Below are 24595 nucleotides of genomic sequence, written 5' to 3' on the forward strand. Positions count from 1 at the left end.
AATGAGAAAAGTGTTATAGAGAAAAACACAGAAGGTTGAGAACTTCACTGTGCTAATGGGAGGTAGGGAATGCTTGGCAGACTAGTTACTACAGAGTGAATTGTCAGGTGAAAAATGCGGAGAAATCTACCACATAGGAGAGATTCCCAATCGAGGGAAGAACATACTTTAAAGTCATGGAGTTCTGAAAAGGCCTAATGAGTATTGAGGCTAAAATGGTGGGTGGGAGCCACATCTGAGAGGAATATATGTCAGGTATCCATCCATCCACTCGTTCAGCAAATGTTTAAGGAAACTCACTCCTTGCTAGTCACTGTTTTAGGCACTGGAGACACAACCATGAACAAGGTAGACAAGGTCTCAGAGGTTGATGGAAGCAATACACACAACATGAACTTTCTTGGAGGTATCTGTGCTATAATAAAAAGAAATCATGCTGTTATGCTGGAGAGGAACTTGAAAGTGTGCTTTTTAGACTGGGTCATTAAGGAGATGACACTGAAGTTGAAGCCTGATGTTATAATAAGAAATGGACATGTGGCAATCCAGATGAAAAAGAAAATGTTCCAGAGGGAAGGAACTGATAATATAAAGGCCCTATGATGGGAACAAAATTGGCATGTTCAAGGAACAAAAATTTTTAAAAATAAAATAAAAAGAATTAAGGGACTTCCCTGGTGGTCCAGTGGGTAAGACTCTGTGCTCTCAGCGCAGGGGACCCAGGTTCCAGCCCTGGTCAGAGAACTAGATCCCGCACGCATGTCGCAACTAAGAAGTCCACATGCTGCAACTAAGAGTCTGCATGATGCTGCAGCTAAGAAGTCCGCATGCCACAACTAAGAAGTCCGCATGCTACAACTAAAGATCCCATGTGCTGCAACGAAGATCCCGTGTGCTGCAACTAAGACACAGTGCAGCCTAAATAAATAAATCAATCAATATTAAAAAAAAAAAAAAGAATTAGGCCAAGGTCTAATGAAGATCGTGTTAGGAAATGAAGTCAATAGATAAACAGGGGCAAGATTACGAAGGTAAGGGGTTAGTTTTTGTTCTAGTTACAGAGGGCATGATGTGATCTGATTGGACTTCATCCTGTAGTCTGGGAGGAGCCCATGCGAGAATGGCATGAACAGATTGGTACTTGAGATGGATGGCTCAATGGTGGGTGGAGCACAGACAGAAGGGGCAATCAGAGGCTTAGTAAGGTCTGTTAATTAGGTTGCTACAACTATCCATCCAGGTGACATGGTTGAGATTGCTGTGGGGATGGAAAGGATAGATCTCCGTATTTTAAAGAATTTGTAACCACACTGTAAGTATTTGAGTATAGACCCTACGTTTCAATTGTCCACTGCAGAGCATAGCCCAGGGCATTGCACTGCTCACTGTAAGTACTTAATAATTAAGCGCAAAGTCCAATGAAGGCATATCACACTTTTCTGTCCTAACGGTGCTTCTGCGAGCACTCTTCTCTCTGCTGTTCTCTCCTCTCTCTTTTACCAGAAAGCCCAGAAATTCTACACCCGATACTCAGTCATGCAAAGCAGGGCAGTGGACAGGAGCTGGGTGTCAGTTTCTGCTCTGTCACTGACTACCTGAATGACATTGGTTAAGACAGTTATGTTCCTTTAGTTTTGATTACATCAGCTAAAAAATAAAAAAAAGGAACAAATAACAATTCTACTACTTGTCCTCCTGCTGCAGAGAGCTGTGGTGAGGATCAAACAAGATCTTGAATTTTCACTGTAATGCTGTAAAACACAATTTGTAAAATTGCAAACATCAATCAATTTTAGAAAAATACACCAAAACTATTTCAATCATGAGGGAAAACTGGCCAAAATGTTGAATACTGATTTCCAGTGCAGTGTCTAAAACTGAATGAATTGAAAACATATTACCCTTTCATATACAATATATAATTATCTGCTACACACTACATAATATACTACCTCATTGATGTAAAGTATGTATTGAATACCTAATGTGTGCAAGAAAATGTGCTGGCTAGCTAGGGGAACTGAAGCCTGGGTAGCCACAGGAGAACAAGCCAACCTCCTCCTCTGTGTCACCCTTCTAAACAACTTCTGGATACTTCCTTTTTTGGATAGACTGTATACTTTTCTTCTCACGACAAACCATCTTCTGTCAAGAGTTCCTTGGGTAGTTAATGGTGTCTTGTGATGAGCCTTAAAACTCTCCTCTCATTTTACTCCTGATTAAAAAGAAAGGATGCGCAGGATCTAAGCTCTTGACTGATTTACACTTCAATTTAATTTCTTTCTTTTTCCTTCCATGGAAGGCTGAAACCTTCCATGTAATAAGGCTCAAAAGCTCTCATCAAACAGTTTGATTGAACTGCGGCGCACTGAGTTTCCCTTCCAGGCTGCTGGGGCAGAGAGAAAGCAGGGACCCAGTGAGGGAGCAGTGCCTGGGACGGAGTGAGGACTGCATTCTGTGACAGCAATTAAGGGAACCAATTTGAGTGTTTGGAGTGACTTGGCTCTCATGCTCTCTGAACTTTCTGTGCTTCAGTTGTACCAGAGACCATCCCAGTCTCCTTGTCCACAGCAAAACAGGTGACACCTGCTTTTGCATCCTAACACTGTGGTGCAGTACAGAAAGGACTGGTGTTTCAGCCTCAACTTGCCCCTAACTTGACAAGTGTGATTTGGGAACAATTCACAAACTCCCAGGCTGTTAATCTTTCTCTGCATGAAAATAATTTGATTGGAAAAGGTCCCTATAGACCTCTTCCAAGTCCAGCGTTTGGTAATTCCACAAATGCAAGGCAGCTTTTCAGTCCAATGAAGACCTTTCATCAGAATATTCTTTTAGGGGCATCACCCCTGGGTCTGAAAAACTTAGCGTTCAGGTGGTGGGTTTATTTCTAAGTTACCCTGTGCAGGGAAATAAAGGGTCACTATCTCAACACTGTGGGAAAGAGTGTTCTTATATGATAGCTAGTCTAGTAGATCCCTAATAACTGACAGATGATGGGGTTAGCAGTACATACACATAAAATGACCCCATGGCATATAAAACCCAATAAATAAATCACCTGAAAGACAGGGATTGGCTATAGAGGTCCAAGTCCCCAGGTTTACATTCCTATCTCACATTAACACTGTCCCCCTCTTAGATTGTAATTAGCGTGTTAATGCAAGCCCCCTTGACACAACACACTGATAAATGACACCAGAATAAGGAACAGGTACTGAAACGTCTTTACGTCTGTGATGCACAGCAGTCTTAGTCCTCATGCCTGATCTTCACATTCCAGGTCAGGAGCTGACTAGGTTGCTATCAAGGCCTTTATGCTACATTATGTTTTTCTAGCTCACACATTCACCCACATGCGCTTGTGCACACACACGTATTCGCCCAATATGAAAACCATTGATACTCTTGAAATATTCATTCCATTAGTTTTACCCTCAATATTAATAAGCTTCTGCCATATGTATGAATGGTCAAGAATAAAAGTAGGTTCAAAGGTGATCTAATAAGAGTGACAAGGTATTTTAGAAATCATCAGAATTGTGCCTATTGGCGCCGATAGAAAGATGAATACCAAATTTGCTAAGATAAAGATGGCACGTTACTTCAAGATCATTAATTGAGATTCTTTCATTTTGCAGGTAAGAGAACTAAAATCAGGAAGGTTTGGTGGTTTACATTATAATTTGAGGAGAAAGACTATATGTTGGAAACTAAAATTCCTGATAAATGAGTTTCTTACGGTGAATCAAAAATGAGGTAGGTGAGTCACCAAAGAGGGTCCCTCGCTCTTGGATCCTTGATTGAATATGTAACCATTCCCGACCAGCTGACTCTGGAACTTATCTGAATATCCAAGGGCTGCTTCAGAAAGCACACATAATTTCCTATAATACAATAGGACTTGTGAATAGAGGGATGTGTTCTGATCGGTTGTTCTCAAGACCAGGGAACAGGTTTTATGTTTGTGCAGATTACCTGACCTAAGTTCAACACAGTCAGCCCTCCCTTCCATATCCGTGGGTCTCATTCATATCTGCAGAGTCCAGGAACATCGAATCGAAAATATTTGGAAAAAATACCAGGAATTTCAAAAAAGCAAAACTTGAATTTCCTGTGCACAGGCAACTATTTACATAGCATTTACACTGTATGTACAACTATTTGCACGGCATTCACATGGTATTAGGTATTATAAGTAATCTAGAGATGATGTAAAGTATACAGGAGGTTGTGTATGGGTTAAGGTTATATGCTAATACTATACCACTTTATTTAAGGGACTTGAGCATCTGCGGATTTTGGTACCCGTGGGGGTCTTGGAACCAATCCCCATGGATACTAAGGGGTAACTGTAGAAGCAAGGGGTTAACTGCTTAGCAAGAGGAAGAACTTGAGGTGAATTGCTTAACTCTCTGAGGCTCAGTTTCTTTTCCTGTAAATTCATGATAAGAATGGTGCCTACCCTGAAGGATAGTTGGTAAAGATTAAGGCATTTAGTTCAGTACCTGACTGCAATATTATAATTTATAGGAAATACATATTTGGTCATTCAGATGACCAAAATACACTTTTCATAGGTATTCAGTCTTCATCCACAGTTTCTGGCTCACAGCTTTCAAAACTACCAGAATTTCCAGTGATGAGAGGATAAAGGTATCTTTTGTTATGTTAATGAAATGACTTTCTGTAAGCACCTTAGGATTGAGGAGGGTGGGGGTGGGTGGCCAATTGCCAGTGGAGCCAAACTGGTGGTTAAAGGTTGGGACTTTCAGTCCCGCCCCCAACCTCCTGGGAGGGTAGAGGGGTTAGAAGTTGAATCAGTCACAAATGGCCAATGAGTTAATCAATCATGCTTATGTAATGAAGCCTCCAAAAGACCCCTAAAGGATAGGGTCTGGCTGGGGAAAGCTTCTGGGTTGGGGAACACGTGGAGACTTGGGGAGAGTGGCTCGCCTGGAAAGGGCATGGAAGCTCCCTGCACTTTCCTCATATCTTGCCCTATGTATCTCCTCCACATGGCCCAAGTGACTCAAACATTCTCTGCCTCAGTGTCAGCATCTTCCAAATGCGAAAACAGCTGTACCTATCTCAGGAGAATTAAATGCGATACCTTTAGAAGAGTGTCAGGTATATTCAAAGAACTAAAAACAGTGAATTATTATTACTAATATTATTATTATTATGAGTAAAGAAGATACTATTGTCATTCTTGTAAAAGCACAGAGGTCTCCTTTCTTGGGCTTATTTTTTCTAAGAAGATTGAATTGACAGAAGTGAACACCCAAAGATGTCCATCCGAGTATGCTGAGATAGTGGTCCATGTCAAGAGATATATAATAATTGGTTCAAGGAAAGAGATATACAATAAAACCTTGACTATCTAAGTCACAGGACCCTCCTCCCACCCAAATTATTCAGGAGGCCAAATTTTCCCAGTAGCTGAGATTTAACCCTTTAATCATCTTTTCAAACTTTAAAAAAATCAGAATGCTGCTAAAATTGACCTGAAGAATCCAAGAGGGTCTTACTTTGTTTTCCCTGTGAGCTAATTGTTCACAAGGGCCTTTCAGCCTTTATTAGAAACAGAGGTTCGGGCTTCCCTGGTGGTACAGTGGTTAAGAATCCGCCTGCCAATGTAGGGGACACAGGTTCAAGCCCTGGTCCGGGAAGATCCCACATGCTGCGGAGCAACTAAGCCTGTGCGCCACAACTACTGAGCCTGAGCTCTGGAGCCCTTGATCCACAACTACTGAAGCCCGTGTGCCACAAATGCTGAAGCCCCTAGAACCTGTGCTCCACAACAAAGAGAAGCCACTGCAATGAGAAACCCATGCACTGCAACGAAGAGTAGCCCCCACTCACTGCAACTAGAGAAAGTTCGCGCGCAGCAATGAAGGCCCAATGCAGCCAAAAATAAAATAAAAAATAAATTTATATTAAAAAAAAAGAGGTTCAAAACAGTTGGCTTTATTCTGTTAGTTATCACTTATAAAGAAGCCCAAAAGACTTTGCTGCCTATCCCTACTTGCTCATGATAAGTCTAGGACTTGAAACCAGGAATTAAATGGACAATGGAAGCATATTTAAAATTTTTGACCTGGGGAAGCTAATTCCTCTTTGGTAGTCATCGCCCATACTGCAAAAACAAGTGTCTGCCCAGGTCCATGTTCCTGAAGCTGTTAGACACACCTGTGCACTTGTACAAGTCTTGCACGCTCTTCATAAAAAAAGAGTTCCCTGTATAGCAATTTCAACTTTTAAAAAGTGCTCATTTCGCTTGGATGTCGTGGGCTGATTATTTCTTCCTCCTTGTTTGAGCTGTGCAGACAGCCAGACCCTGCCTATCTCCTCCCCCTTCCCTTCTTTGACAACATCAAATGACAAAGGTGCAAAGCAAATAAATGTTAAGTAAAACACTGACACCGGTTCAGTTTAATGCTTTGCTCTGTCAACCTGCTCTACTGCTTAGCAACCATGGTGGCTCACCCCAGTTCATTTTCATTTTAATGTGCCACACAGAAAAGCTGCCTAAATATATACCCTCGGTTCTGAAGCATATAATCTGTAAATACAGGAACAGGTGGATCATCTCCATTAGTTTCTTATGTAGCAAAAACCACAATTTGCACCCAAAACATGTAATTATATTCAAATTTTGAAAGACTGCCTGGGAAATAGTTGAAATTCACAGTTTGGGGGGAAGTCACTCAGGAGTATACACCATTGTGTTTTAATGTGGGGGGTGGCTGACAGGAATATTTCAAAACATTAAAAAAGGGAGGGTGTGGACAGTATCTCAGAAAAGGTGGCTTTCAGGTTTCTGGAGGTATTATGTTCATACAGCCACTCAACAGCTGGTGAGCAAAGGGTGGGAACTGGGGCAGGGAACGTGTCTTTGAACAATAACTGGGCTGTGGCTTCAGATGGGAAACAGAGACAGGTGAATACACAAGTCATCTCCCTGCTGCTTTCTGGCCAGTGAGGCCCAACCAGGACAGGAAATGTCTCCCTGCATGGGAACCAACCTGAATATGATCACTTTCTCACACTAGGGTCTCCCATTGAGGAGACCTTCAGAACACACAAGAATCCTACCTCTTAGCACAAAGCCAGACACCTACTAGAAGAATACATATGAAACATTAATTTCACAGGAGGCCGGGAGAATCCAACGCTGGCAGAATCCATTCCTACAGGACTTAATCTGGTTAAGGGGAGATCAACCTGAAGCAAAAGGTCTTGGAGGAATGAGAAGTCGGCATTCGTGCTGTAGAGTAAGAGGGTGATGGACGTAGCGTCGTACTGCCCGGGTTCCCAGCTGATTCTGATACTGATCGGATGCCCTTGTCTAAGTCCCCACTTGGGCCATCTGGAACATCAGAGGATCAGATAATCCCTAAGCTCGCTGTGTTTGTTGTCTGTTTCTTGAGATGACGGTCCGTCAGGGAGAACAAAAAGACCAAGAGCTTTGTGGTCAGAACCAGGTTTGAAGCCTGGCCATACCCCTACCCTACTTTGATCAAGTCACTTAAGCTCTCTGAGTCTCACTGTTTTTATTTATGAAACGGCGGTAACCTTATTAAGGTCAAAGATTGTGAGGATTAAATGAAATTATATACGTAAAGCATTGGAAGAGTGCCTGGTACACAGGAGGTGTGCGTTACATGTTGGCATATGATCCCAGCAAGTCTTTCGCAAAAACTAACTGTAAGTAGAAATAAACCACCTGCTCTGTATAAACTCAGCTGCTGTTCTGCCCCCTGCCCTGATATGGCCAAACACAGCAGAGCATTTTAAACGCAACGCAGAGCTCCTTTCTAGTGTTGAAAAGGTGTGTTTAAATGAAAGCTGCATTCTTTCTGTCTCTGCGTGACTGTGGTGAAGTTGGATTGCGGGCTTTATAACATCACAGTGTGTCCCTCTTGTACATTATGCTGCTTCTGGTGGAGACGGGAGAAGAGAAAGCCTGGCTGTGGCTGTGGCTTTGGCCTAAGTTATTGTCATAGTCAAGAAAACAGACCTACAAATACTGGCAGACCTGTGGAACTCAGACAGGTTGAAGATACACAGTGGTGTCTTTAAAGACGTACAGATTGGAGAATCATGCCGTCCTAGTGCCGAGAAAGGAAAAGAGTGAGCCGCTGTAGTTCATAAAGGAAGTCCCTGGTAGAGCAGGGACGCCAGGCCTGGAATGGCAGCCGGTCTCAAGAGAGAGCCATAGAGAGTGGGTATTAGAGTTTGTCTGCAGAGCACGGGGCTGCAGTCAGACAGAATTAGCCTGTGTGCACATCAAGGTAGAGACTCAGTCACAAGAGATAAACCAAGAGGAAAGCAAACACAAATATTAACTACAATTACTGGTGGTGTTTTCTCCATATGTTTAAAGGCCCCATCTTATCAATTTTGTAAATTGCTGTCACCGTCACGGAAGGTTTTATTTTCCCACAGTGGAAGTTTGAGTTCAACAGAGATGCACTGAACGTACATTTTTACTTTGCAGTGACTGGGTCCTGGGGGAGGAGGAGTGTTATGGGCTGAACTGTGTGCCCACAAAATTCATGTGTTGAAGCCTAGACCCCCAGAACTTCAGAATATAACTATATTTGGAGATAGGGCCTTTAAAGAGGTGATTAGGTTAAAATGGGACCTTTGAGTGAAATTTAATCCAATCTGACCAGTGTCCTTATTAGAAGAGGAAATTCCGACATACAAGGAAACATTGGGGATGCATGAACACAGAGGAAAAGAGCCCTTGAAGACACAGCAAGAAGGTGGTCACCTGCAAGCCAAGGAGAGAGGACTCAGAAGAAACCGAATCTGCCACCACTGTGATCTTGGACTTCTAGCCTCCAGATCTGTGAGAAAATTAATTTCTGTTGTTGAAGCTACCCAGTCTGTTTTTTTGTTTGTTTTTTTTTAAATGGCAGCCCTAACAAACTAATACAGGAAGGGAAGTATGATTAAGTTCAAGTTTTATCTTGAGAGATCTGCCTCCCTCCCAGATCACATAGAGTCCTAGCGAAGTAAGCTTTCTGAGATCTGATAAATTCATTCATTAAAATGTAAAATAAAATATGTCATGTCTTCCAGATTCAAAATCAGACAGTAAAACAATAAAGGTCTTACTACTAAATTCCAGCCATCAGTCAGTTTGGTGAAGGGTTTTGTTTTGTTTTTCCTGAAAGGAATTGTTCCAATTCTCTCATCTCTGCTCCCTCTGATACGGCAGGCCTCACCTCCAACCACCAACCCCCGCACAATGATCCATGTTGAAAGTCCTGAAGAAATGTACACTGGGACAGTATAATCTTCCTACGGTGGCCTTTCAAGAACAAGTTAATCTCCAGACCCACCACTTGCCAGCAAATTTTAGAGAAGCCAAACAACGCATCTAGAGGAGACAGAGAAAAAGAAACCAATTTAATTAATTCATCACCAAGGCCAAAGACATATAAATCTTGTCATTTTATCTGTCAACCAACACGCTGAATTATTCAGCAATCTGAATCCCAAGAAGGAAGGGAGAGAGAAAGTGGTTAGAAAGCAGCTGGCTGAGCAAAAGAAAGTGCTCAATAGATCAGAGCAAAACAAGCCCCATGGCTGGAAAAACTTCAGAGGTGGGTCTCTGTGACAATGAATGAGAAGCATAATTTCTTAAAGAAAGACTCCAGGCTCATGGACCACAAGGGGGACTACCACCGCCGTCTTTGCTAAGATGACTCAAAGAGGATTTATGTTGTCCCACCTACACACACACACACACACACACACAGGTTTCTGAGCAAGAGACTTTCCTCTAAATACATTGTGGTATATTCCCTTGTAAAACTGAGTTTTAGGTTTTCAACTAGGTACCCCCAAATGCCTACAGAGACAGGAAGGTCTGCTATTTTATGGAAAATAAAATATAAGGAACATACTAAACCTAGGCTCTGTAGAGAAACTTTTTCTAAACTATAAGTATTAAAATATTTTTAAGTAGATGTGCATTGGATTTCTTAAAGGTGGGAGAGAGAAAAGCAAATATACAAAACTCTCCTATGAAACTGAAGGTTGGTAAACAAATGTATTTTAGTATTTATATGTCCCATACCACTAAATTATCCAGGAGTTTCAAAAAGCATGATATATAAGTATGAAAATAAAGTTGAGGACGAAAAATACCTGGAGGTTATTCTGAATAACAGAACAATGAGAATCTGCATTTCACAAGGGATATTCAGATTTTATATTAATTAATTTGGTTGGGTATCTGGATCCTCGTCCCATCCCTCAAATTTTAAAAATTTTTAGAAGCACTTATCTTTCATAGATGATCCAGATACTTCTGAAATGATCCCGTGCTGAACAATACAATGTCTTATTTAGTTTTCTATCCTTAGCAGGTTACACACAGCCTGGCACATAGTAGATACCCAATAAATGTTAGTTCAATTGAAGAGAGCATGAAAGAAAACAGGGAGCCTGAAGGAGGGGACTGAGCAATGGGGAAAAGCTTACTAGACTCCAGTTGAGAAGAGAGTTAATTGTATCCGAAGACACAACCTTAACCTGAGACTATTTTGGATATCCCGGGCAGGTGTGGCCTTAGTCTCCCCAACTTATAAAGGAGCTCAGCCTGCTCTAGGATCAAGATTTTAGGCAAATCTATACATAATCAATTTTTTAAAGATCAGGACCAAGTATGGGCAGAAGAACAGCTGTTTGGAGAATTTCTCTTTCTTCCATCTGTTTTAGTGTGAGTCTCACTATAGGGCAGGATGGTTTAGAAGGAGGGGTGGCAAAAACTCATTAACGGGCAGCTCTGAGGACCTCTGGCTTCTCAGGAAATGTGCAAAGTGAACAACGGTAGAAAAAACAAGCAAAGGAAAAAATCCCTCTTGAGTCCAGAGAAGGTTCTTGAACTCAAGGCTCTACTTTTCATTTTATACCAGAAGGAAGGGCATTTACTTCCTCACAGACAGTACAGACTGCTCCTTGTAACTCTGGAATAGGGTTGGCAGAAAACTATTAGTAACAACCATTAGTCTCATGGTGCTATGTCTCCTACCACCTCCATCTAAAAGATTTTTTAAAACAATTGCTGTTAGCTAAGCCTTTGTCTTGGACTAGGGGAAAGCAAGTGTACTCTAAGTAAGAATTAGGGGAGCATTAACGGAGCACCGAGGGGTCTCCTGGTCCTTTCAGGGAGAAAAGGGCACAGCGTAGATAAGGGATTGAAGCCAGAGTTTGGGGTATCTTGTTGCTTGCTGCTTCTCTTGATTTCAAGCTCAAAAACATTAATTAAATATGCAAGGAGCCTGCTTAATATAGATGCATTCAGTCTGTAAGCCCAGATCAGTGGGATGGGACTTCAGGATTGAAAGAGGATACTGAAAAGTTGATTTCATGAGCTGTCTTGTCTCAGTCATGCCAGATCTTGAAGTTCACTGCATTCTCAGCTCTGTGCATCTAAGGGCCTTTTCTAGGGTCTCTGGTCATTTATTTACTTTGTTCTCCTTTTCCATCGTACTGAATCTTATCAGATGTAGGTTAATGTGAAAGAAGATGGAACCAGTTAAGAAGATTTAGAGGGTACTGAGCAACTGATCAATGAAGACATGACTAGAGAAGAGCTGTTTTTAACCTGTGCTGGCTCAACCCCTTTTGCCCCTTTAGCTGAGAGAGAGAGAGAGAGAGAGAGAGAGAGAGAGAGAGAGAGAGAGAGAGAGACTGAGAGAGAGAGAGAGCGAGGAAGTGCCAGAGAGAAAGAAAGAGATTGACAGACCAAGGAATCCCCCGGTAAGTATTGCAAATTCCATCACTTAAGTAGTAGCTGCTCTTAACTGTTTACATCCTGAACGGAAAACACGGAGACCTTGCCAGCCTATAACCTCTAACTAATACATAATCTTCGTCTCCCTGCTGATTATTTACACTAATTAGCAAAATTTAGCTAATGATCGCTGAGCGTTTCTGTGTTTAATTACGGCTATTAGGAATAGTCTGTCTGGCTTCATCTCCCATCCCTTCTTTTTTCTTTCCCAATCGTTACAATCCCACCCCCACTCCTCCTTAGGAGCTAACAGCTTCTACTTCCATGAAATTGCTTTTGCATTTTTGGTGGTTGTGGTTCTTTCCTCTCCTAGGGTGTTTTTTTTTTGAAAGCTTACACCCGACCTAGCAGGAGTCACAGAGAAAACAGCAACCAGATCGAGATCAAGCATTCCCTCCTCCCCACCACCCGCCTCCACCAACCTTACAAGCACTGAGCTGCTTGACAACTCCATCAAATAAGATGTAAAGAGACAGAAAGAGCCAGAGTACGTGCTGGCATTTTCTCAATGTGCTTCCACTTAACACTACAGAGAGCACAGAGCAGAAACCCAGGGCTAGGAGGCAGTGGGAAGAACTGACATTCCGAATGCAGTCTGTATGTTACAGGCCTTCAAAATACAAGCTAGGGCAGGGGACCTCTAGTGTGGTTTGCTCTCGCTGCCCCCCAGAGGGCTGCTCCTGCAGTTGGGTTCTGTGATCCCCATTCTCCTCACCATCAGGGTGGAGTGCATAGTAAATAAATAACGAAGCTCCCTTCTTTAGAACAGTTTACTACAGCAAGAGCCTAACTCGGTAGCAGACATCACCCTTTCTGAGGCAGCCTGCTCAAAGCTGAATATAAATTTAAGAGCCGTAGATCTCTTCCTTCAATCGCTATGCAAGGAGGGTCGTTTAGAGCAAAACATATTGTACTTATATTGTGTGAACAAGCCCACCCGTGCTACCTTTAATTGAAATAACATTTCCATAAATGGTGGAACTGAAGTGGCAGTAATTTACACTTGGTTAAATTATAAATGGACTTTGCCTTATCTTATACATTGCTTCCCCCTGAGTAGTTAGCAATATTAGGTGTACGGTTTTCACGATAGCTGCTCTCTCCTTCTGACATGTGGACAAACGTAAAGCGGCCCAAATGAACAATAATGACCACTGGTTATTAAAGATTACACTCAGCTACCTTCCCCCACGCCCCCGACCTTTACCACACAGGCCACTTTAAAAGCAGTTCAATCAACTTTAGGCTGAAGACCTAAGGATTCCTGCTGTCTGCTATTTTCCCACGACTAGCTCTCAAACAAGATCAGAGAGAAGAAGGGTGAAAGCAAGGTGAATGAATGAATCCTCCGAAGTGCAGCACTGGGGACTTAACTGACCAAGTTGTCTGCCATCATGGGGGGTGAAGGAGGCAGAAGGTTGCAAAGGGGAGAATGTGGTGCTTGTGAAGCTATGAATAAGGGAGCCAAGGAGAGGAGGACCCATTAGAGGATATGGGGAGACTGGGGCAGAAAACTCTAGCCTTTTAGGGAGAAACTGGACATTTTCTTCCCTCATGCACATGCGATGCTTTTCATTATTTTAAATTCAATTTTTAAAATTCTCTTCCCACCCTTAACATTACCTGAAAGGCAAGTGGGTTAAGGAATTGCTACGCCCGTTAAAAGGATAAAGAGCAGAGAGACCCACCGTGCCCTCCTCGAAGGGAAACAGGGGAGCGATAGATAGAAATAGGCACTGAGTGATGCTTGCTGCCATGGAAATGGTGCTCGTGCTGAGAGTGAGACCCCGGCGAGGAAGAAGAGGAGGAGGAGAAGGGTACATTAGAGGAACTCCACACGGAGCTGATGATACATCCCCAGAAGAGGGACCAGATCCCAAGCGTCCAGGCCGGCCGGCGAGGAGGGCTCCGTCTCGCGTGGATTCTCAGGTGCATGGTCAACACACTGGACCACCACAGATGGGCAGTTTGAATTCCAGCCAGTGAGCAATAATGAAGTTCATGATGCCCAGGGGCCCATCATAGCAGGAGGAAGACTTGGCCCAAATTTTGGAAAGAGGGAAGGAATAAGCGTTTTCAAGACAAGATGATGAAAAAAACACAAAAAAACAACAACAACTACTACTTAAAAAATAAAAGGATATAAGGCAAAAGCTCCCCTTTCCTGGAGCTGAAATTTAGGATGTCAAAGTCCACCCAGGTGTAGCAGCCCTCCTAGGGAGCCCCGGGATGCCACACATGTCAGGGGAGGCCAGGCGCAGCTCCTGATCTCTGGGCACCTCAGGCCGGATGACTGAACGGCACACTCCGGGAAGCCACACAGAGGAAAGGTGGAAACGAAGGAAGAGGAGGAGGCAGCAGGAGACCCAAGTAGGTTCAGGTTAGTTTATCCCAACATCCAAGCAGTTTGAACATTTTTTTTTTTTTTTTCGTTTTCCACTCCCATGCGATGCAATGCAGAACTGCCAGGCAAAGGGGGGCTGCAGGTGGGAGACTTCTTCGCGGTTTCCTCGCAGTCTCGGTGTAAGGGCACGGAGGCTGTTAACCCTGCGCTTTCTGGAAGAGCTCCACGGAGCAGCCGCCTGCGTCCTGGGTTTCCCAACTGGATGAAAAACAGCAGCAGCAGCCGGAGGAAGAGAACAAGAAGGACCGGAGAGACAGAAGAAGAGGAGAAGGAACCCGGCGCGGAGCAGCCACCCAAACCAACGTGGCACGGGGCGCGGAGAGGTGGGTGGGCGAGCAGGGAAGGCGTGAGAGGAGGTGCCCGGTAGGCGGCAGGGGTGGCCAAGAGGGGGGCGGGCGCCTGCAAAGTGCGCGGCACTGGGAGGTACAGGTGAAGTGAAGCGAGGAGTTGGGGAACCAAATTCACAAATGGGCAAGTCGTATGCAAATAGAGCACTCCTGAGAGCAAATCAGTGCCGCCCGAGCGCTCTGCCGAGGGACTGGCTGGCTCCGAGGAAGGAGGGGCCCGAGCGACCCGGAATCCCTGCCCTCCCCATTCAAGTACACGATCGCTCGCTCGCTCGCTCGTCTACACCCGCGCGAGCCTCCCGCACAGCCCCCCACCCTCCTCACGCTCCGCTCCTTTCCAGGAGAATGAGCACGCGCGCGCGTGTGTAAGGCGGGCAGACGGACCCTGCACCTTTGATCACCCTGTCCCTTCTCCTCTCCCAGGCGCAGTAAGCCAAACTCGGGCAACTGGGGAAGAAAAACTGAAGGCGGAAGCTAAGGCTAAGGTAGCCCCAAATAGAAATGAAAATAACCCCCGTGAGTAGCAGAAGCGCCGGGACGTCTGCACACGGCGGTGCCACAGATGCTCCCCCTGAGCTGGTGGTCAGCACCGCGTGGCCACTCTCCCGGGTGGGTGTGCCTCTCTGGGGGTTCAGATGCCCAGGGCCCACCCGAGGGGCGAATGGCGGGAACGCGTCTTGGTTCTCAAAGGGGAAGGCAGAGAGGTGGACCGGGAACTCCGGAGGGTGAGAGCTTTGATGGCTGGAGGCCCTTCCATCCCTGGTAAACAGGATGCTTTTGGAATTCAGGACCCAGGGGTTAGCGCCCGTGCTGGCTGACCTGGTCAAAGAACTTCAGGAGAGGTGAGGGCTGCATCTGCTGGCCTGTCCTGGACTGGCCTTAGAGGTGCTGCCCCAGGTGGGTGAAGCCTTCGGGCCTCCAGGACTCTGGGCACTAAAGAGAGTGCGGCTTTTACATCCAGGCTGAACCTGCAGGGGAGAGCCGGAGTGGCAGGAAGAAGCTTGGCGCACCTGTTGTGGCCATCTGTCACTCCAGGAGAAAGCTGACCCAGGGCTCTGCCAAGGCACGGTAACATTCCGGATGCGGCGGCCTCCATTCTACGCCCCCTCTCTCCCCCGCCCAACTTCTCCTAACTATGCTGTTCAGCAGGATACAGAAAGCCAACAGCCTCCTAGACTCTGGGGGCTTGCTGGCTCTGACTCCTTCCTTCCCACTCACCTTGCTTACAAAAGCACACTATATATATATTTGGGGGGGGGCAGGTGGAGATGGAGGAGATAGGTGAGGGAATAATTAGGGGGCATTCCTTTTTTGAAAAGGAGTTTATAGCACCTCTTATACTTCTGCTCTCACTAAACATTTCAACCCCGCTGACTGAGAATAAGGGATTAAGACAGTCCTATTTATTCTTGGGGCACCTCGAGGAGACACTGAAGAAGTTAGCATTACCTGTCTCTAACATAAAGATACCAAACCTATGAATGATTTGTCTTCAAGGTCAGATATCAAGTTCATTTCAGAATTTATGCCGGTGACTTGGTACTTTGGTTATGAAATTGGTGTTGTCCTAAGGATCCCTGCTGCCCATGGTAGATTCTGCACGGTCATCCCACCTGTTCTGGCTCTCAGCTGTAAGGGTGATTAGATCCACAGCCTCCAGTGGAATAGCCCTCATTCGTGATCTTTCATGCCTTTGGGTGGTGGCCCACAAACACGATGTTTTAAACTAGCAACATGTACCTAGGAACAGCACAATAAGAGAGAGGGGTGATTTATGGAGACTCGACATAAACCTGTTTCCTCCTCTGTAAAATGGGAATAATTCCTCCCTTTATGAGGTTCTTGGGAGTATTAAATGAGATAATGTATACACAGCATCTGGCACAGCACCAGACAGAGTGGCAGTACTCTTTGTCTCATAGAAAAATAAACTAAAGCTCCAAGAAGGTTAAGTACATGCTTAGGGTCTCAGGCTACTGTTAGGACAAAAGTGAGAAGAAAAAATATATTAATATCCTAAGCATCCTCCCTTAAGGCAGATGATAATTCCCATTCAAGGGACTTCCCTGGTGGTAAGAATCCGCCTGCCAAGGCAGGGGACACGGGTTCGATCCCTGGTCCAGGAAGATCCCACATACCGTGGAGCAACTAAGCCTGTGTGCCACAACTACTGAGCCTGCACGCTAGAGCCCACAAGCCACCACTACTGAAGCCCGTGTGCCACAACTACTGAAGCCGGCACGCCTAGAGCCCAGGCTCCGCAACAAGAGAAGCCACCACAAGGAGAAGCCCGTGTACCGCAACAAAGAGTAGCCCCCGCTGCAACTAGAGAAACCCTGCACGCAGCAACAAAGACCCAACGCAGCCAAAAATAAATGAAATTAAATCTTTAAAAAAAAAAACAAACATTCCCATTCAATCCAACCACTCCTTGATTTTGTCCTCCAGGTGGAGCCCCACTGCACTTTGGACTTAGTCTAACTCTCTAACATGGCCTTAAAGAGACCTAGATGACCTGGCTTATACCTAATTCTCCAACTCCATCTTCTGCCAGATGACCCCTTACTCACTACCTTCCAGTCTCCCAGACCCACTCTTTGCTCTTTGAATGTGCCAAGTTGTTTCCCGACTCAATGCCTTTATACGTGCTGTCCCCTCTTCTCTGGAACACTTTTCCCTAAGATTTTCATGTGATTGGTTCATTGTAGACGTCGCCTCCTCAGAGGCCCTCTCTGGCCCTCATCTAAAGTTAGCCACTACCACCCTGAAAGGCGCTTTATCCCATTACCTTGTTCTATTTCCTTTGAAGCACTCTCCACTTTCTGAAATTATTTTCTTTATGATTGTTCATAGTCTATCTCCTTAAAAAGACTGTAAGTTCCCTGAAGGTTGAAACTTTGTCTTGGTCTCCCCTATATCTTCTGTGTGTGGAAGAGTGGGTAGCACATAGTAGAAGCTCAGTAAATATTTGCTGAATTAATGAATCCAGTGAATCAACTGACAACCTCATACTCAGATTTTTATACAGCATTCATTCCACTGACATACTTAGCTGGCTTTAGTGACACTGATCCCCAGAGACACACATTTCCAGAGGTGATGAGTTGACCCCCCTCCACTTAACGTTTTTCTTCTTTTCTAAATTGGCACTGAGTGTTGGAGACTGTTTTTTTCTTTTCCTTCATCCCAAGGAAGGATGGGAAGCTTAGATGTACCTTCCAATCAATTATCTGCTAGGCAACAAAGTGAGAAATAAAGCCTTAATGCAGTACGGAATCTGGAAATGCTGCTGGTGCCTCACAGCTGGAACTATTCATTTTACCTGTCATGCGTACAATTATTAATTTATTTTTTGCAAAATGTCAAAAGAAGTATCTATGAATTCCAATAAGGCTGGAATTCCATTTGGGGACTGAGTTAAATACTGAGAAGACTTATCAGAGGACAAATGCAGGACTAGTTTATTTTACTTCTTAAACTTTAAAGAAATAATCCACAATTACCCTGATAAAATGAATGTACTCCAATTTAACACATTATTGAATTTTTTTTTCATTTGTTTTCTATCCCTCCTCTCTCTTCCTCTAGTCAACACATTCCTACTTAGATTTCTTTTCTAATTCCCATCATTCTCAGGTCTATTAGAGTTTATATTAGGTTGATATATTAAGTATTTTTTCTTAGGTTTTTAGCTCCAGAGATAACTCCTAGACACAGCCTGCATCTATAGTTCCAGCTGAAGGATTTGTCATCACCTGGACTACCACCAAAGCTCCCCTCTTTCCTCCTGAGTTGTCTTTTCTAGTGGGCCCTTTGAATGAGAACACTTAGGAATGAGCTCCAGGATAAAGATGAGAGTCTACTTTTAAGATAGAAAGGAAGAGAAATAGATTTAGAAACGTTATGCTCACCACAGATTTAAAGTTGAAAAGTATAAATAATTTCACAGGAACAACCACGCTTAGCTCCACTTAGATAAACCCCCATGGCATCCTAACCAGACTTTCTGGAACCTTAAGTTTCTGAATGGAATGCAGTTTCCAAAAAAAAGAAGCCTGTGGCTGGATTTGCCTAGTTAATAGCTTGGTTTCTCTATTGTTTCAATCTGCAGAATTTGGCATTATAGATTTCTTCCCCCTGTTTTAATCTCCCCGCTTCTCCCCTCCCCGAAAAAGACTGTCTCAAGATAAGGTACGAGAATCCTGACCCATCTGACACTCTCTGTCTTCCCTTGGTGGGTACCTCAGCTATAACGTAGTCTGGGGAATCTTCTGGCTCCTAAAATAAGCCTCACGATGGTACTTAATCGTGTCAGGTGCCAGGAATCTAATGTGGCGCTGCCCTGTCAGTCTCTCACAATACATTTTGTCTCTGCATGTGCCTTCTCTCACTTGCACAGACTCTGACTTTCCACTTCGCTGCTGGCAGGAGACACCCATCCGGTTGTTTGTCGCAAGTACAGCTAATCTGACTGCACAGACACAGAAAACACTGGAGCAGTCTGTGTCTGTGTGAGCCCTATACTCCAGTGAGGGCCCTTTTCTCCCCAAAAATAAAGAGTAGAAATCCTGACTTTTTCTCTTGAAACAGAGTTCCAAAAAGTAAGTTTAGGGAGGAGGGAAAATAAAAACCAAAACGACTAAACTCTCATAATGTGAAATGAAACGAAAGTCCTGAAAAAATACAGGTGACTGTTAACGTGGCTATAAATATATCCAAGGGTTCCATAAAACAGTCGAACTTTGCTTTATTATATGTCAGTAGGTTTATTTATAGCCACATAATTCATCCTTCTGCTCATTTATTGAAGAAAGCCATCCTGCAAAAAGGCAGATTTTGACGATACTTTACATTTGGGAGTATAAAATAGAAGCTTTATCCTTTTAAGTATCACTCCTACATGTATTTGATTAAAAAAACGAAGACAATGGCATTGTTGTATAATTTTATAGTTTAGAGGATATATATGTGGCTTCTGTTCCTTTAACTTATCCTTCATATAAACATCCATAGTTGTTTTCTTATCCTCCTTGTGGCTGAAATGGGGATATCGGGAGTTTGGACGTTGAGAAAAATCACTCTAGGAAATTTTCCCAGTCTCTTGATCAAGGGCACTGAGATATCTGCTTTGTTAGAATCTCACACATTTCTTTAAGGAAAAGAAAAAAATATGAAATATTCCTGTGTAAACTTTAGCCAGCTTCGTTCGCAATCCAAGTGAAATTATTTTACCATGGAAACAAATGTTGCTTTTAGTCAAGGACAGGATTCAATTACTTCCTCATAGAGAGATTTGGACATTTAAACCCCTGTTAGTCTTCTCTAAGCTTATACCGGCTATCAGAGATCATGTAAATCTTTATCCAGTTTTAATGACTCAAACAATGTGAATGAGGGTTCTATAATAACAGAAGTAATAATATCATTTGTATGCCTATAAAAAAATATCAAATCAAAAATTTCGAAGAGACTTTGAGAGCGCATACAGATTTCGATTTGGGGCTCTGGTGCTTGCCTACCTAGGTTCAAATCCTGATTTTGCTTGTTAGCGGCTGTGAAAAATGTTGGCAAGGTCCTTAGCCCCTCTGCATCACAGCCTCTCCATCTGAAAAATGGGAATAATCATACTATCTATCCAAGAGGTTTGCTGTGAGGATTCAGAAAGGCATCATCTGTAAACTATGTATAAACAGTGCCTGGTACACAGTAAATGCTCAATAAATGTGAGTAATGAAAAGAACTGTCTTTTTCTCCAGAGGACTCCTTGAAATTTATCTCTGCTGATGGTTTTCTCTTCTTGTTGACAAATCTCAAGAGGACTGAATAAACAAAGAGCTCCCCTTGCAATTCCCAAACACAGAATGGAAAGCCACTCCCGTGTGTTACCCGACTCATTGGATTCTCTTTGCCCATATTTAGCAGAATGGGGAGCAGCTTAATCACATCCTTCTCACAAATATCCTTCAAGCCAACTCCAAAACAATAAAGCTCACCATGGCCCCAGAACCAGATAATATGGACTACCAGAACCCAGCCCTGTTTCATAGCTAATCATTTTCCAGCAGAGGGTGGAACTCACACCATCTCAGTCTGCTTTGGGATCTGGAAGGGCTCTCTGGCTACTTCTCTTTCCCATCTCTTTATTTTCTCACCCTCTTTTCTTAAATAAACAATACATTCCAATTATTTAGCCTTCCCCCTAAAAAGCATGGCTTCTAAATCTTTTAATAATTTCCACTGGATTTATTTGGTATTTCATTAGAATTCAATAATTTTTTTAAAGTTACTGAGAATGTACCTCTGAACTAGGTTCTACTTAGTATAGAAAGAAACAATTATTTTGCTGCATCAATTGATCTATTTCATGAACATTACATTTATGCTAACCATGGGCAAGGCACCAGGCGAAGTGGTGGACTTCCAGGGGACTCCGGCATGAAAAAGAAAAGATTTAAGGGCTTAAGAAGTTTATAATCTAGCAGGAAAAAGCCATCAAAAACAAATAAAACAAACCATAAATTCCATCCATATATTCAGCTTCCCAAATACAATGTGCTATTAGAATAAAGGTATAAACAAAGTATACAGAAGAATAGAGAATGGAATTAATCCACTGTAGCGAGAAAAAGGAGTATGAGGAGGGATTCATATACAAGGTGACAAGTGACCCTAATGTCGAAGGACTAGAGTTCAAAACCTCATCTACTACTTGGCCCTGTGACTTCGAGCAAGTTACTTTAAACTCACTGAGCCTATTTCCTCAATAGTATAAACATGAATAATTCAAAACTCACAGGATTGTTTTGAGGGTTAAATGAGAAGATACATTTGAAAATAATATTGTAAATGTTCAGTTTAACTGTTACCATGAATCTGGACTTAAAGAATTTCAAATAGGCAGAGGAGCAGAAATGTAAAGTAAGGAGATTATCAATGTGGGATGGAATCAGCCCCAGAGGGCTTCCCAGTGGAGGAAAACTTTAAGCTTAGCTTTCACTTGTCATTTAGATTTTGCTAAATCCTGAAAATCTCAATGGGGACTTTTTATTTCAAAAAAAAGAAAAAAGCACAGGTGTTCCATGGGATAAGGAAAGGCAACAAAAGGAAAGGAAAGGAAAGGAAGAGAAAGGAAGCACAGGAAGAAAAGGAAAGGGGGGAAGGGGAGGGAGGGGAGAGGAAAAGAAACTCTCATGTTGGAAACTATGTTTTTTTATCTCAAATGACAGGGTTCCCCTATTCAGAGGTGTCAAATAAATACCATATAAATAAAAAGTTAAATTGTAGCACAGCCAGGAGTTTTCCTTTGTTCAATTTCTTCCACACAGTTACTTGTCAGATACTAAAACACCCACTGGATCCAATTCATAAACTTTTAATTCTAGGAACATCATAGTTCAAGCATCCATCTCATTCAAGTGTCTATCTCACAACTCCATGAAGAGTATATATTCTAAGACAGAGGCACAGATTTAAAATAACTGGCCATTTTCATTTTCTCTTTGATATGATGTAGTCTTAAACCCACTTAACAGAGAAATCTTGGTGGGGGGATGGGGAATGAGATGAATGCTCCCCAAAAAGAAGGTACGAAGTGTTATCTAAGCAGTTCCAAAAATGTCTGCAAGGTGAGTAACAAGGAAATTTCTCAGTGGTACTAAGGATTTAGCCCTTTCCAAAACTGATGGTGAGGACAGGGGAATATTGAGATGTAAGTTTACATCACAGTAAGAGAAACAGGATGTTCTTAAAATAGATGAAACAGCATTTACGATAACAATATTTTGTCATTGATGATACCTATGTCTTCACAATCTACCATTTCCAACCTGAAAAAGCAGAATTCGTTGCTCTTTCCTATCTTCTGTTAACATTTGTCACATTCTGTTATTGTCAGTTGGGTTTATATCTGGGTCCCCTGCATGATTTATAGACGCATCATGTAGGGAGCTGGGACCTCGTCCTAGAGTCAAACAGCTTAAGTTCTAGGGCCAGATAGCTTATGTTCAAATCCCTGCTCCATTATTTAATAGCTGTGTGACCTTGGGCAAGTTGCCTATCCTCTGAAAGCCTGTTTTCTCATCAGTCAAATGGAGATCACAATATTCCCTATCTCAAACTTAGCACAATAATACCAGGACAGTATAAGACATTCAACGAATGTTTGTGAAATAGTACAGACATACGTTTAATTACTATAGGAGAGAACATTTCGTAGATAGATAGATATAGATACATACATACTTACATACATACATAGGATAGATACATCTCCAAAATATGCAAGCATCTCATTATAAGGAAGAACTTGTCAACATTTGGAGCCATTACAAAATTGGAAGGGATGCCTTGCAGGCAGTGGGCTCTCCATCACAGGAAATGTTCAAGCAGTAGATGTCTTTTAGGGACACTGAAGTTGCTGTCTTGCAGTAAATGAGAGGATGGAGTACAGAACCTCTAAGTTTCTTTTCAAATTTATATATAATACCAATTAAAATTTCTTTTAAAATTTATATTTGCCCTTAACAACTGCATTTACTTAAATGTAATCTCTTGGCTTTATTTTGAGGCTTAAAACCAATTCCTTCGTGCTACAAAAATCCTAGCACACTGGTGTTTATTAAAACCTCACACAATGAGGTGAGAAATTTTAGACTTCTGTAAAATGAATCTAGTATTGTTGCACTAAAACTTCATTTTTCATTATTGCATGCAGTACAAGTTGTCTTCAGACAAATTAACAATTTTATGTTTCTATTTTAAACACCAAAGATTACTGTGGGTTTTTTCTCCCCCCACTAGCAACACCTACACAGCTGCTGTTCCTGTGATCTAAGAGGACATTTTTCATTGGTGAAGAGCTCATTGCTATGGGAAAAGTACGCTGACTTGCTTGCCCTATTGTCCTTTATCTCCCAGCAGGGAATCCTGGTGGACTGAACGTAAATAAAACTGAATTCCCTTAAATAAAGACATGTGTCTTAAAAATCCTGAACAAAAAGCAAAACTACTCTTCTCTCTCTAACCAAGACAAGGCCATTCCTCCTCAATAACTGGTTTGGACAAGAAAAAGAAAGGTATTCAGAAGACACTTAACAAAGTTAAAGAAACTGAGATACTTAGAGAATGACTTGTTTAATAACACACACCATTTCAGTGTCAGAAGAAGCTGAAATATTCCTCTAGAATATTACTCTGTAGAGTGTGGCATGCATGGCTCCTAAAGCAATATCAACATAAAATAAGATTATAAGAAAAATAATTATCCAGTAAGAAGATTATCCACCATGAGAGACAGTTAATAGACACAAGAGTGGGAGAATAAGAAACCCAGGAATGTGAGATAACAGAACAATCTGAAAGAAATTGTCCCCCAAAATGGTTGAAATGACTAAATAAAGAAATTATAGAAACCATAGAGGAGAAAAAAAAAAAGAATGTGATAATGGGCATACTTAAGAAAGAGCTAAAATCATTTGGAAATGCAACACAGTTAATGAAATTTTTTTAAAAAGTCAGTAGATTGGGCTTCCCTGGTGGCGCAGTGGTTGAGAGTCATGCCTGCCGATGCAGGGAACACGGGTTCGTGCCCCGGTCCGGGAAGATCCCACATGCCGCGGAGCGGCTGGGCCCGTGAGCCATGGCCGCTGAGCCTGCGCGTCCGGAGCCTGTGCTCGGCAATGGGAGAGGCCACAACAGTGAGAGGCCCGCGTACCGCAAAAAAAAAAAAAAAAAAAAAAAAGTCAGTGGATAGATTATGTAAATGTATTCGAAGAGAGAATTAATGAACTAGAAGAAAGAACTAAAGAAAGTTCTTAAAATGGAACACAGAGGGAAAAAGATTTAGATAATACAAAAGAGGTAAGAATTACGAAAAATCAAATGAAAAGTTCAACATACATCTATTAAGATTTCTAGAAAAAGAAAGTAGAGAAAATGGGGTAAAGGGTAATCAAAATGATAACAATTTGGACATTTTTTATATTTAAGGAATGTGAATTCTTATATTAAAGAATCCTAAGCAGGAAA

General features: G+C 42.6%; 1 protein-coding gene across 4 annotated transcripts in view; it reads right to left on the reverse strand.

Annotated features, from left to right (window-relative positions):
• Positions 1-24595, reverse strand: part of NRXN3 (neurexin 3) — a 1615508-nt gene that overhangs the window by 559416 nt on the left and 1031497 nt on the right. The window contains exon 1 of one of the 4 annotated variants that reach the window (XM_060004111.1): positions 13507-13753. The exons of the other annotated variants lie outside the window; for them this stretch is intronic. Coding sequence (XP_059860094.1) covers positions 13507-13753 — 247 coding nt within the window. Of the gene's footprint in view, positions 1-13506; positions 13754-24595 lie in introns of those variants that run through there. 4 annotated transcript variants of the gene reach the window in all.

Source organism: Delphinus delphis, chromosome 2 (genome assembly GCF_949987515.2).
Source record: "Delphinus delphis chromosome 2, mDelDel1.2, whole genome shotgun sequence".
Taxonomy (NCBI): domain Eukaryota; kingdom Metazoa; phylum Chordata; class Mammalia; order Artiodactyla; family Delphinidae; genus Delphinus; species Delphinus delphis.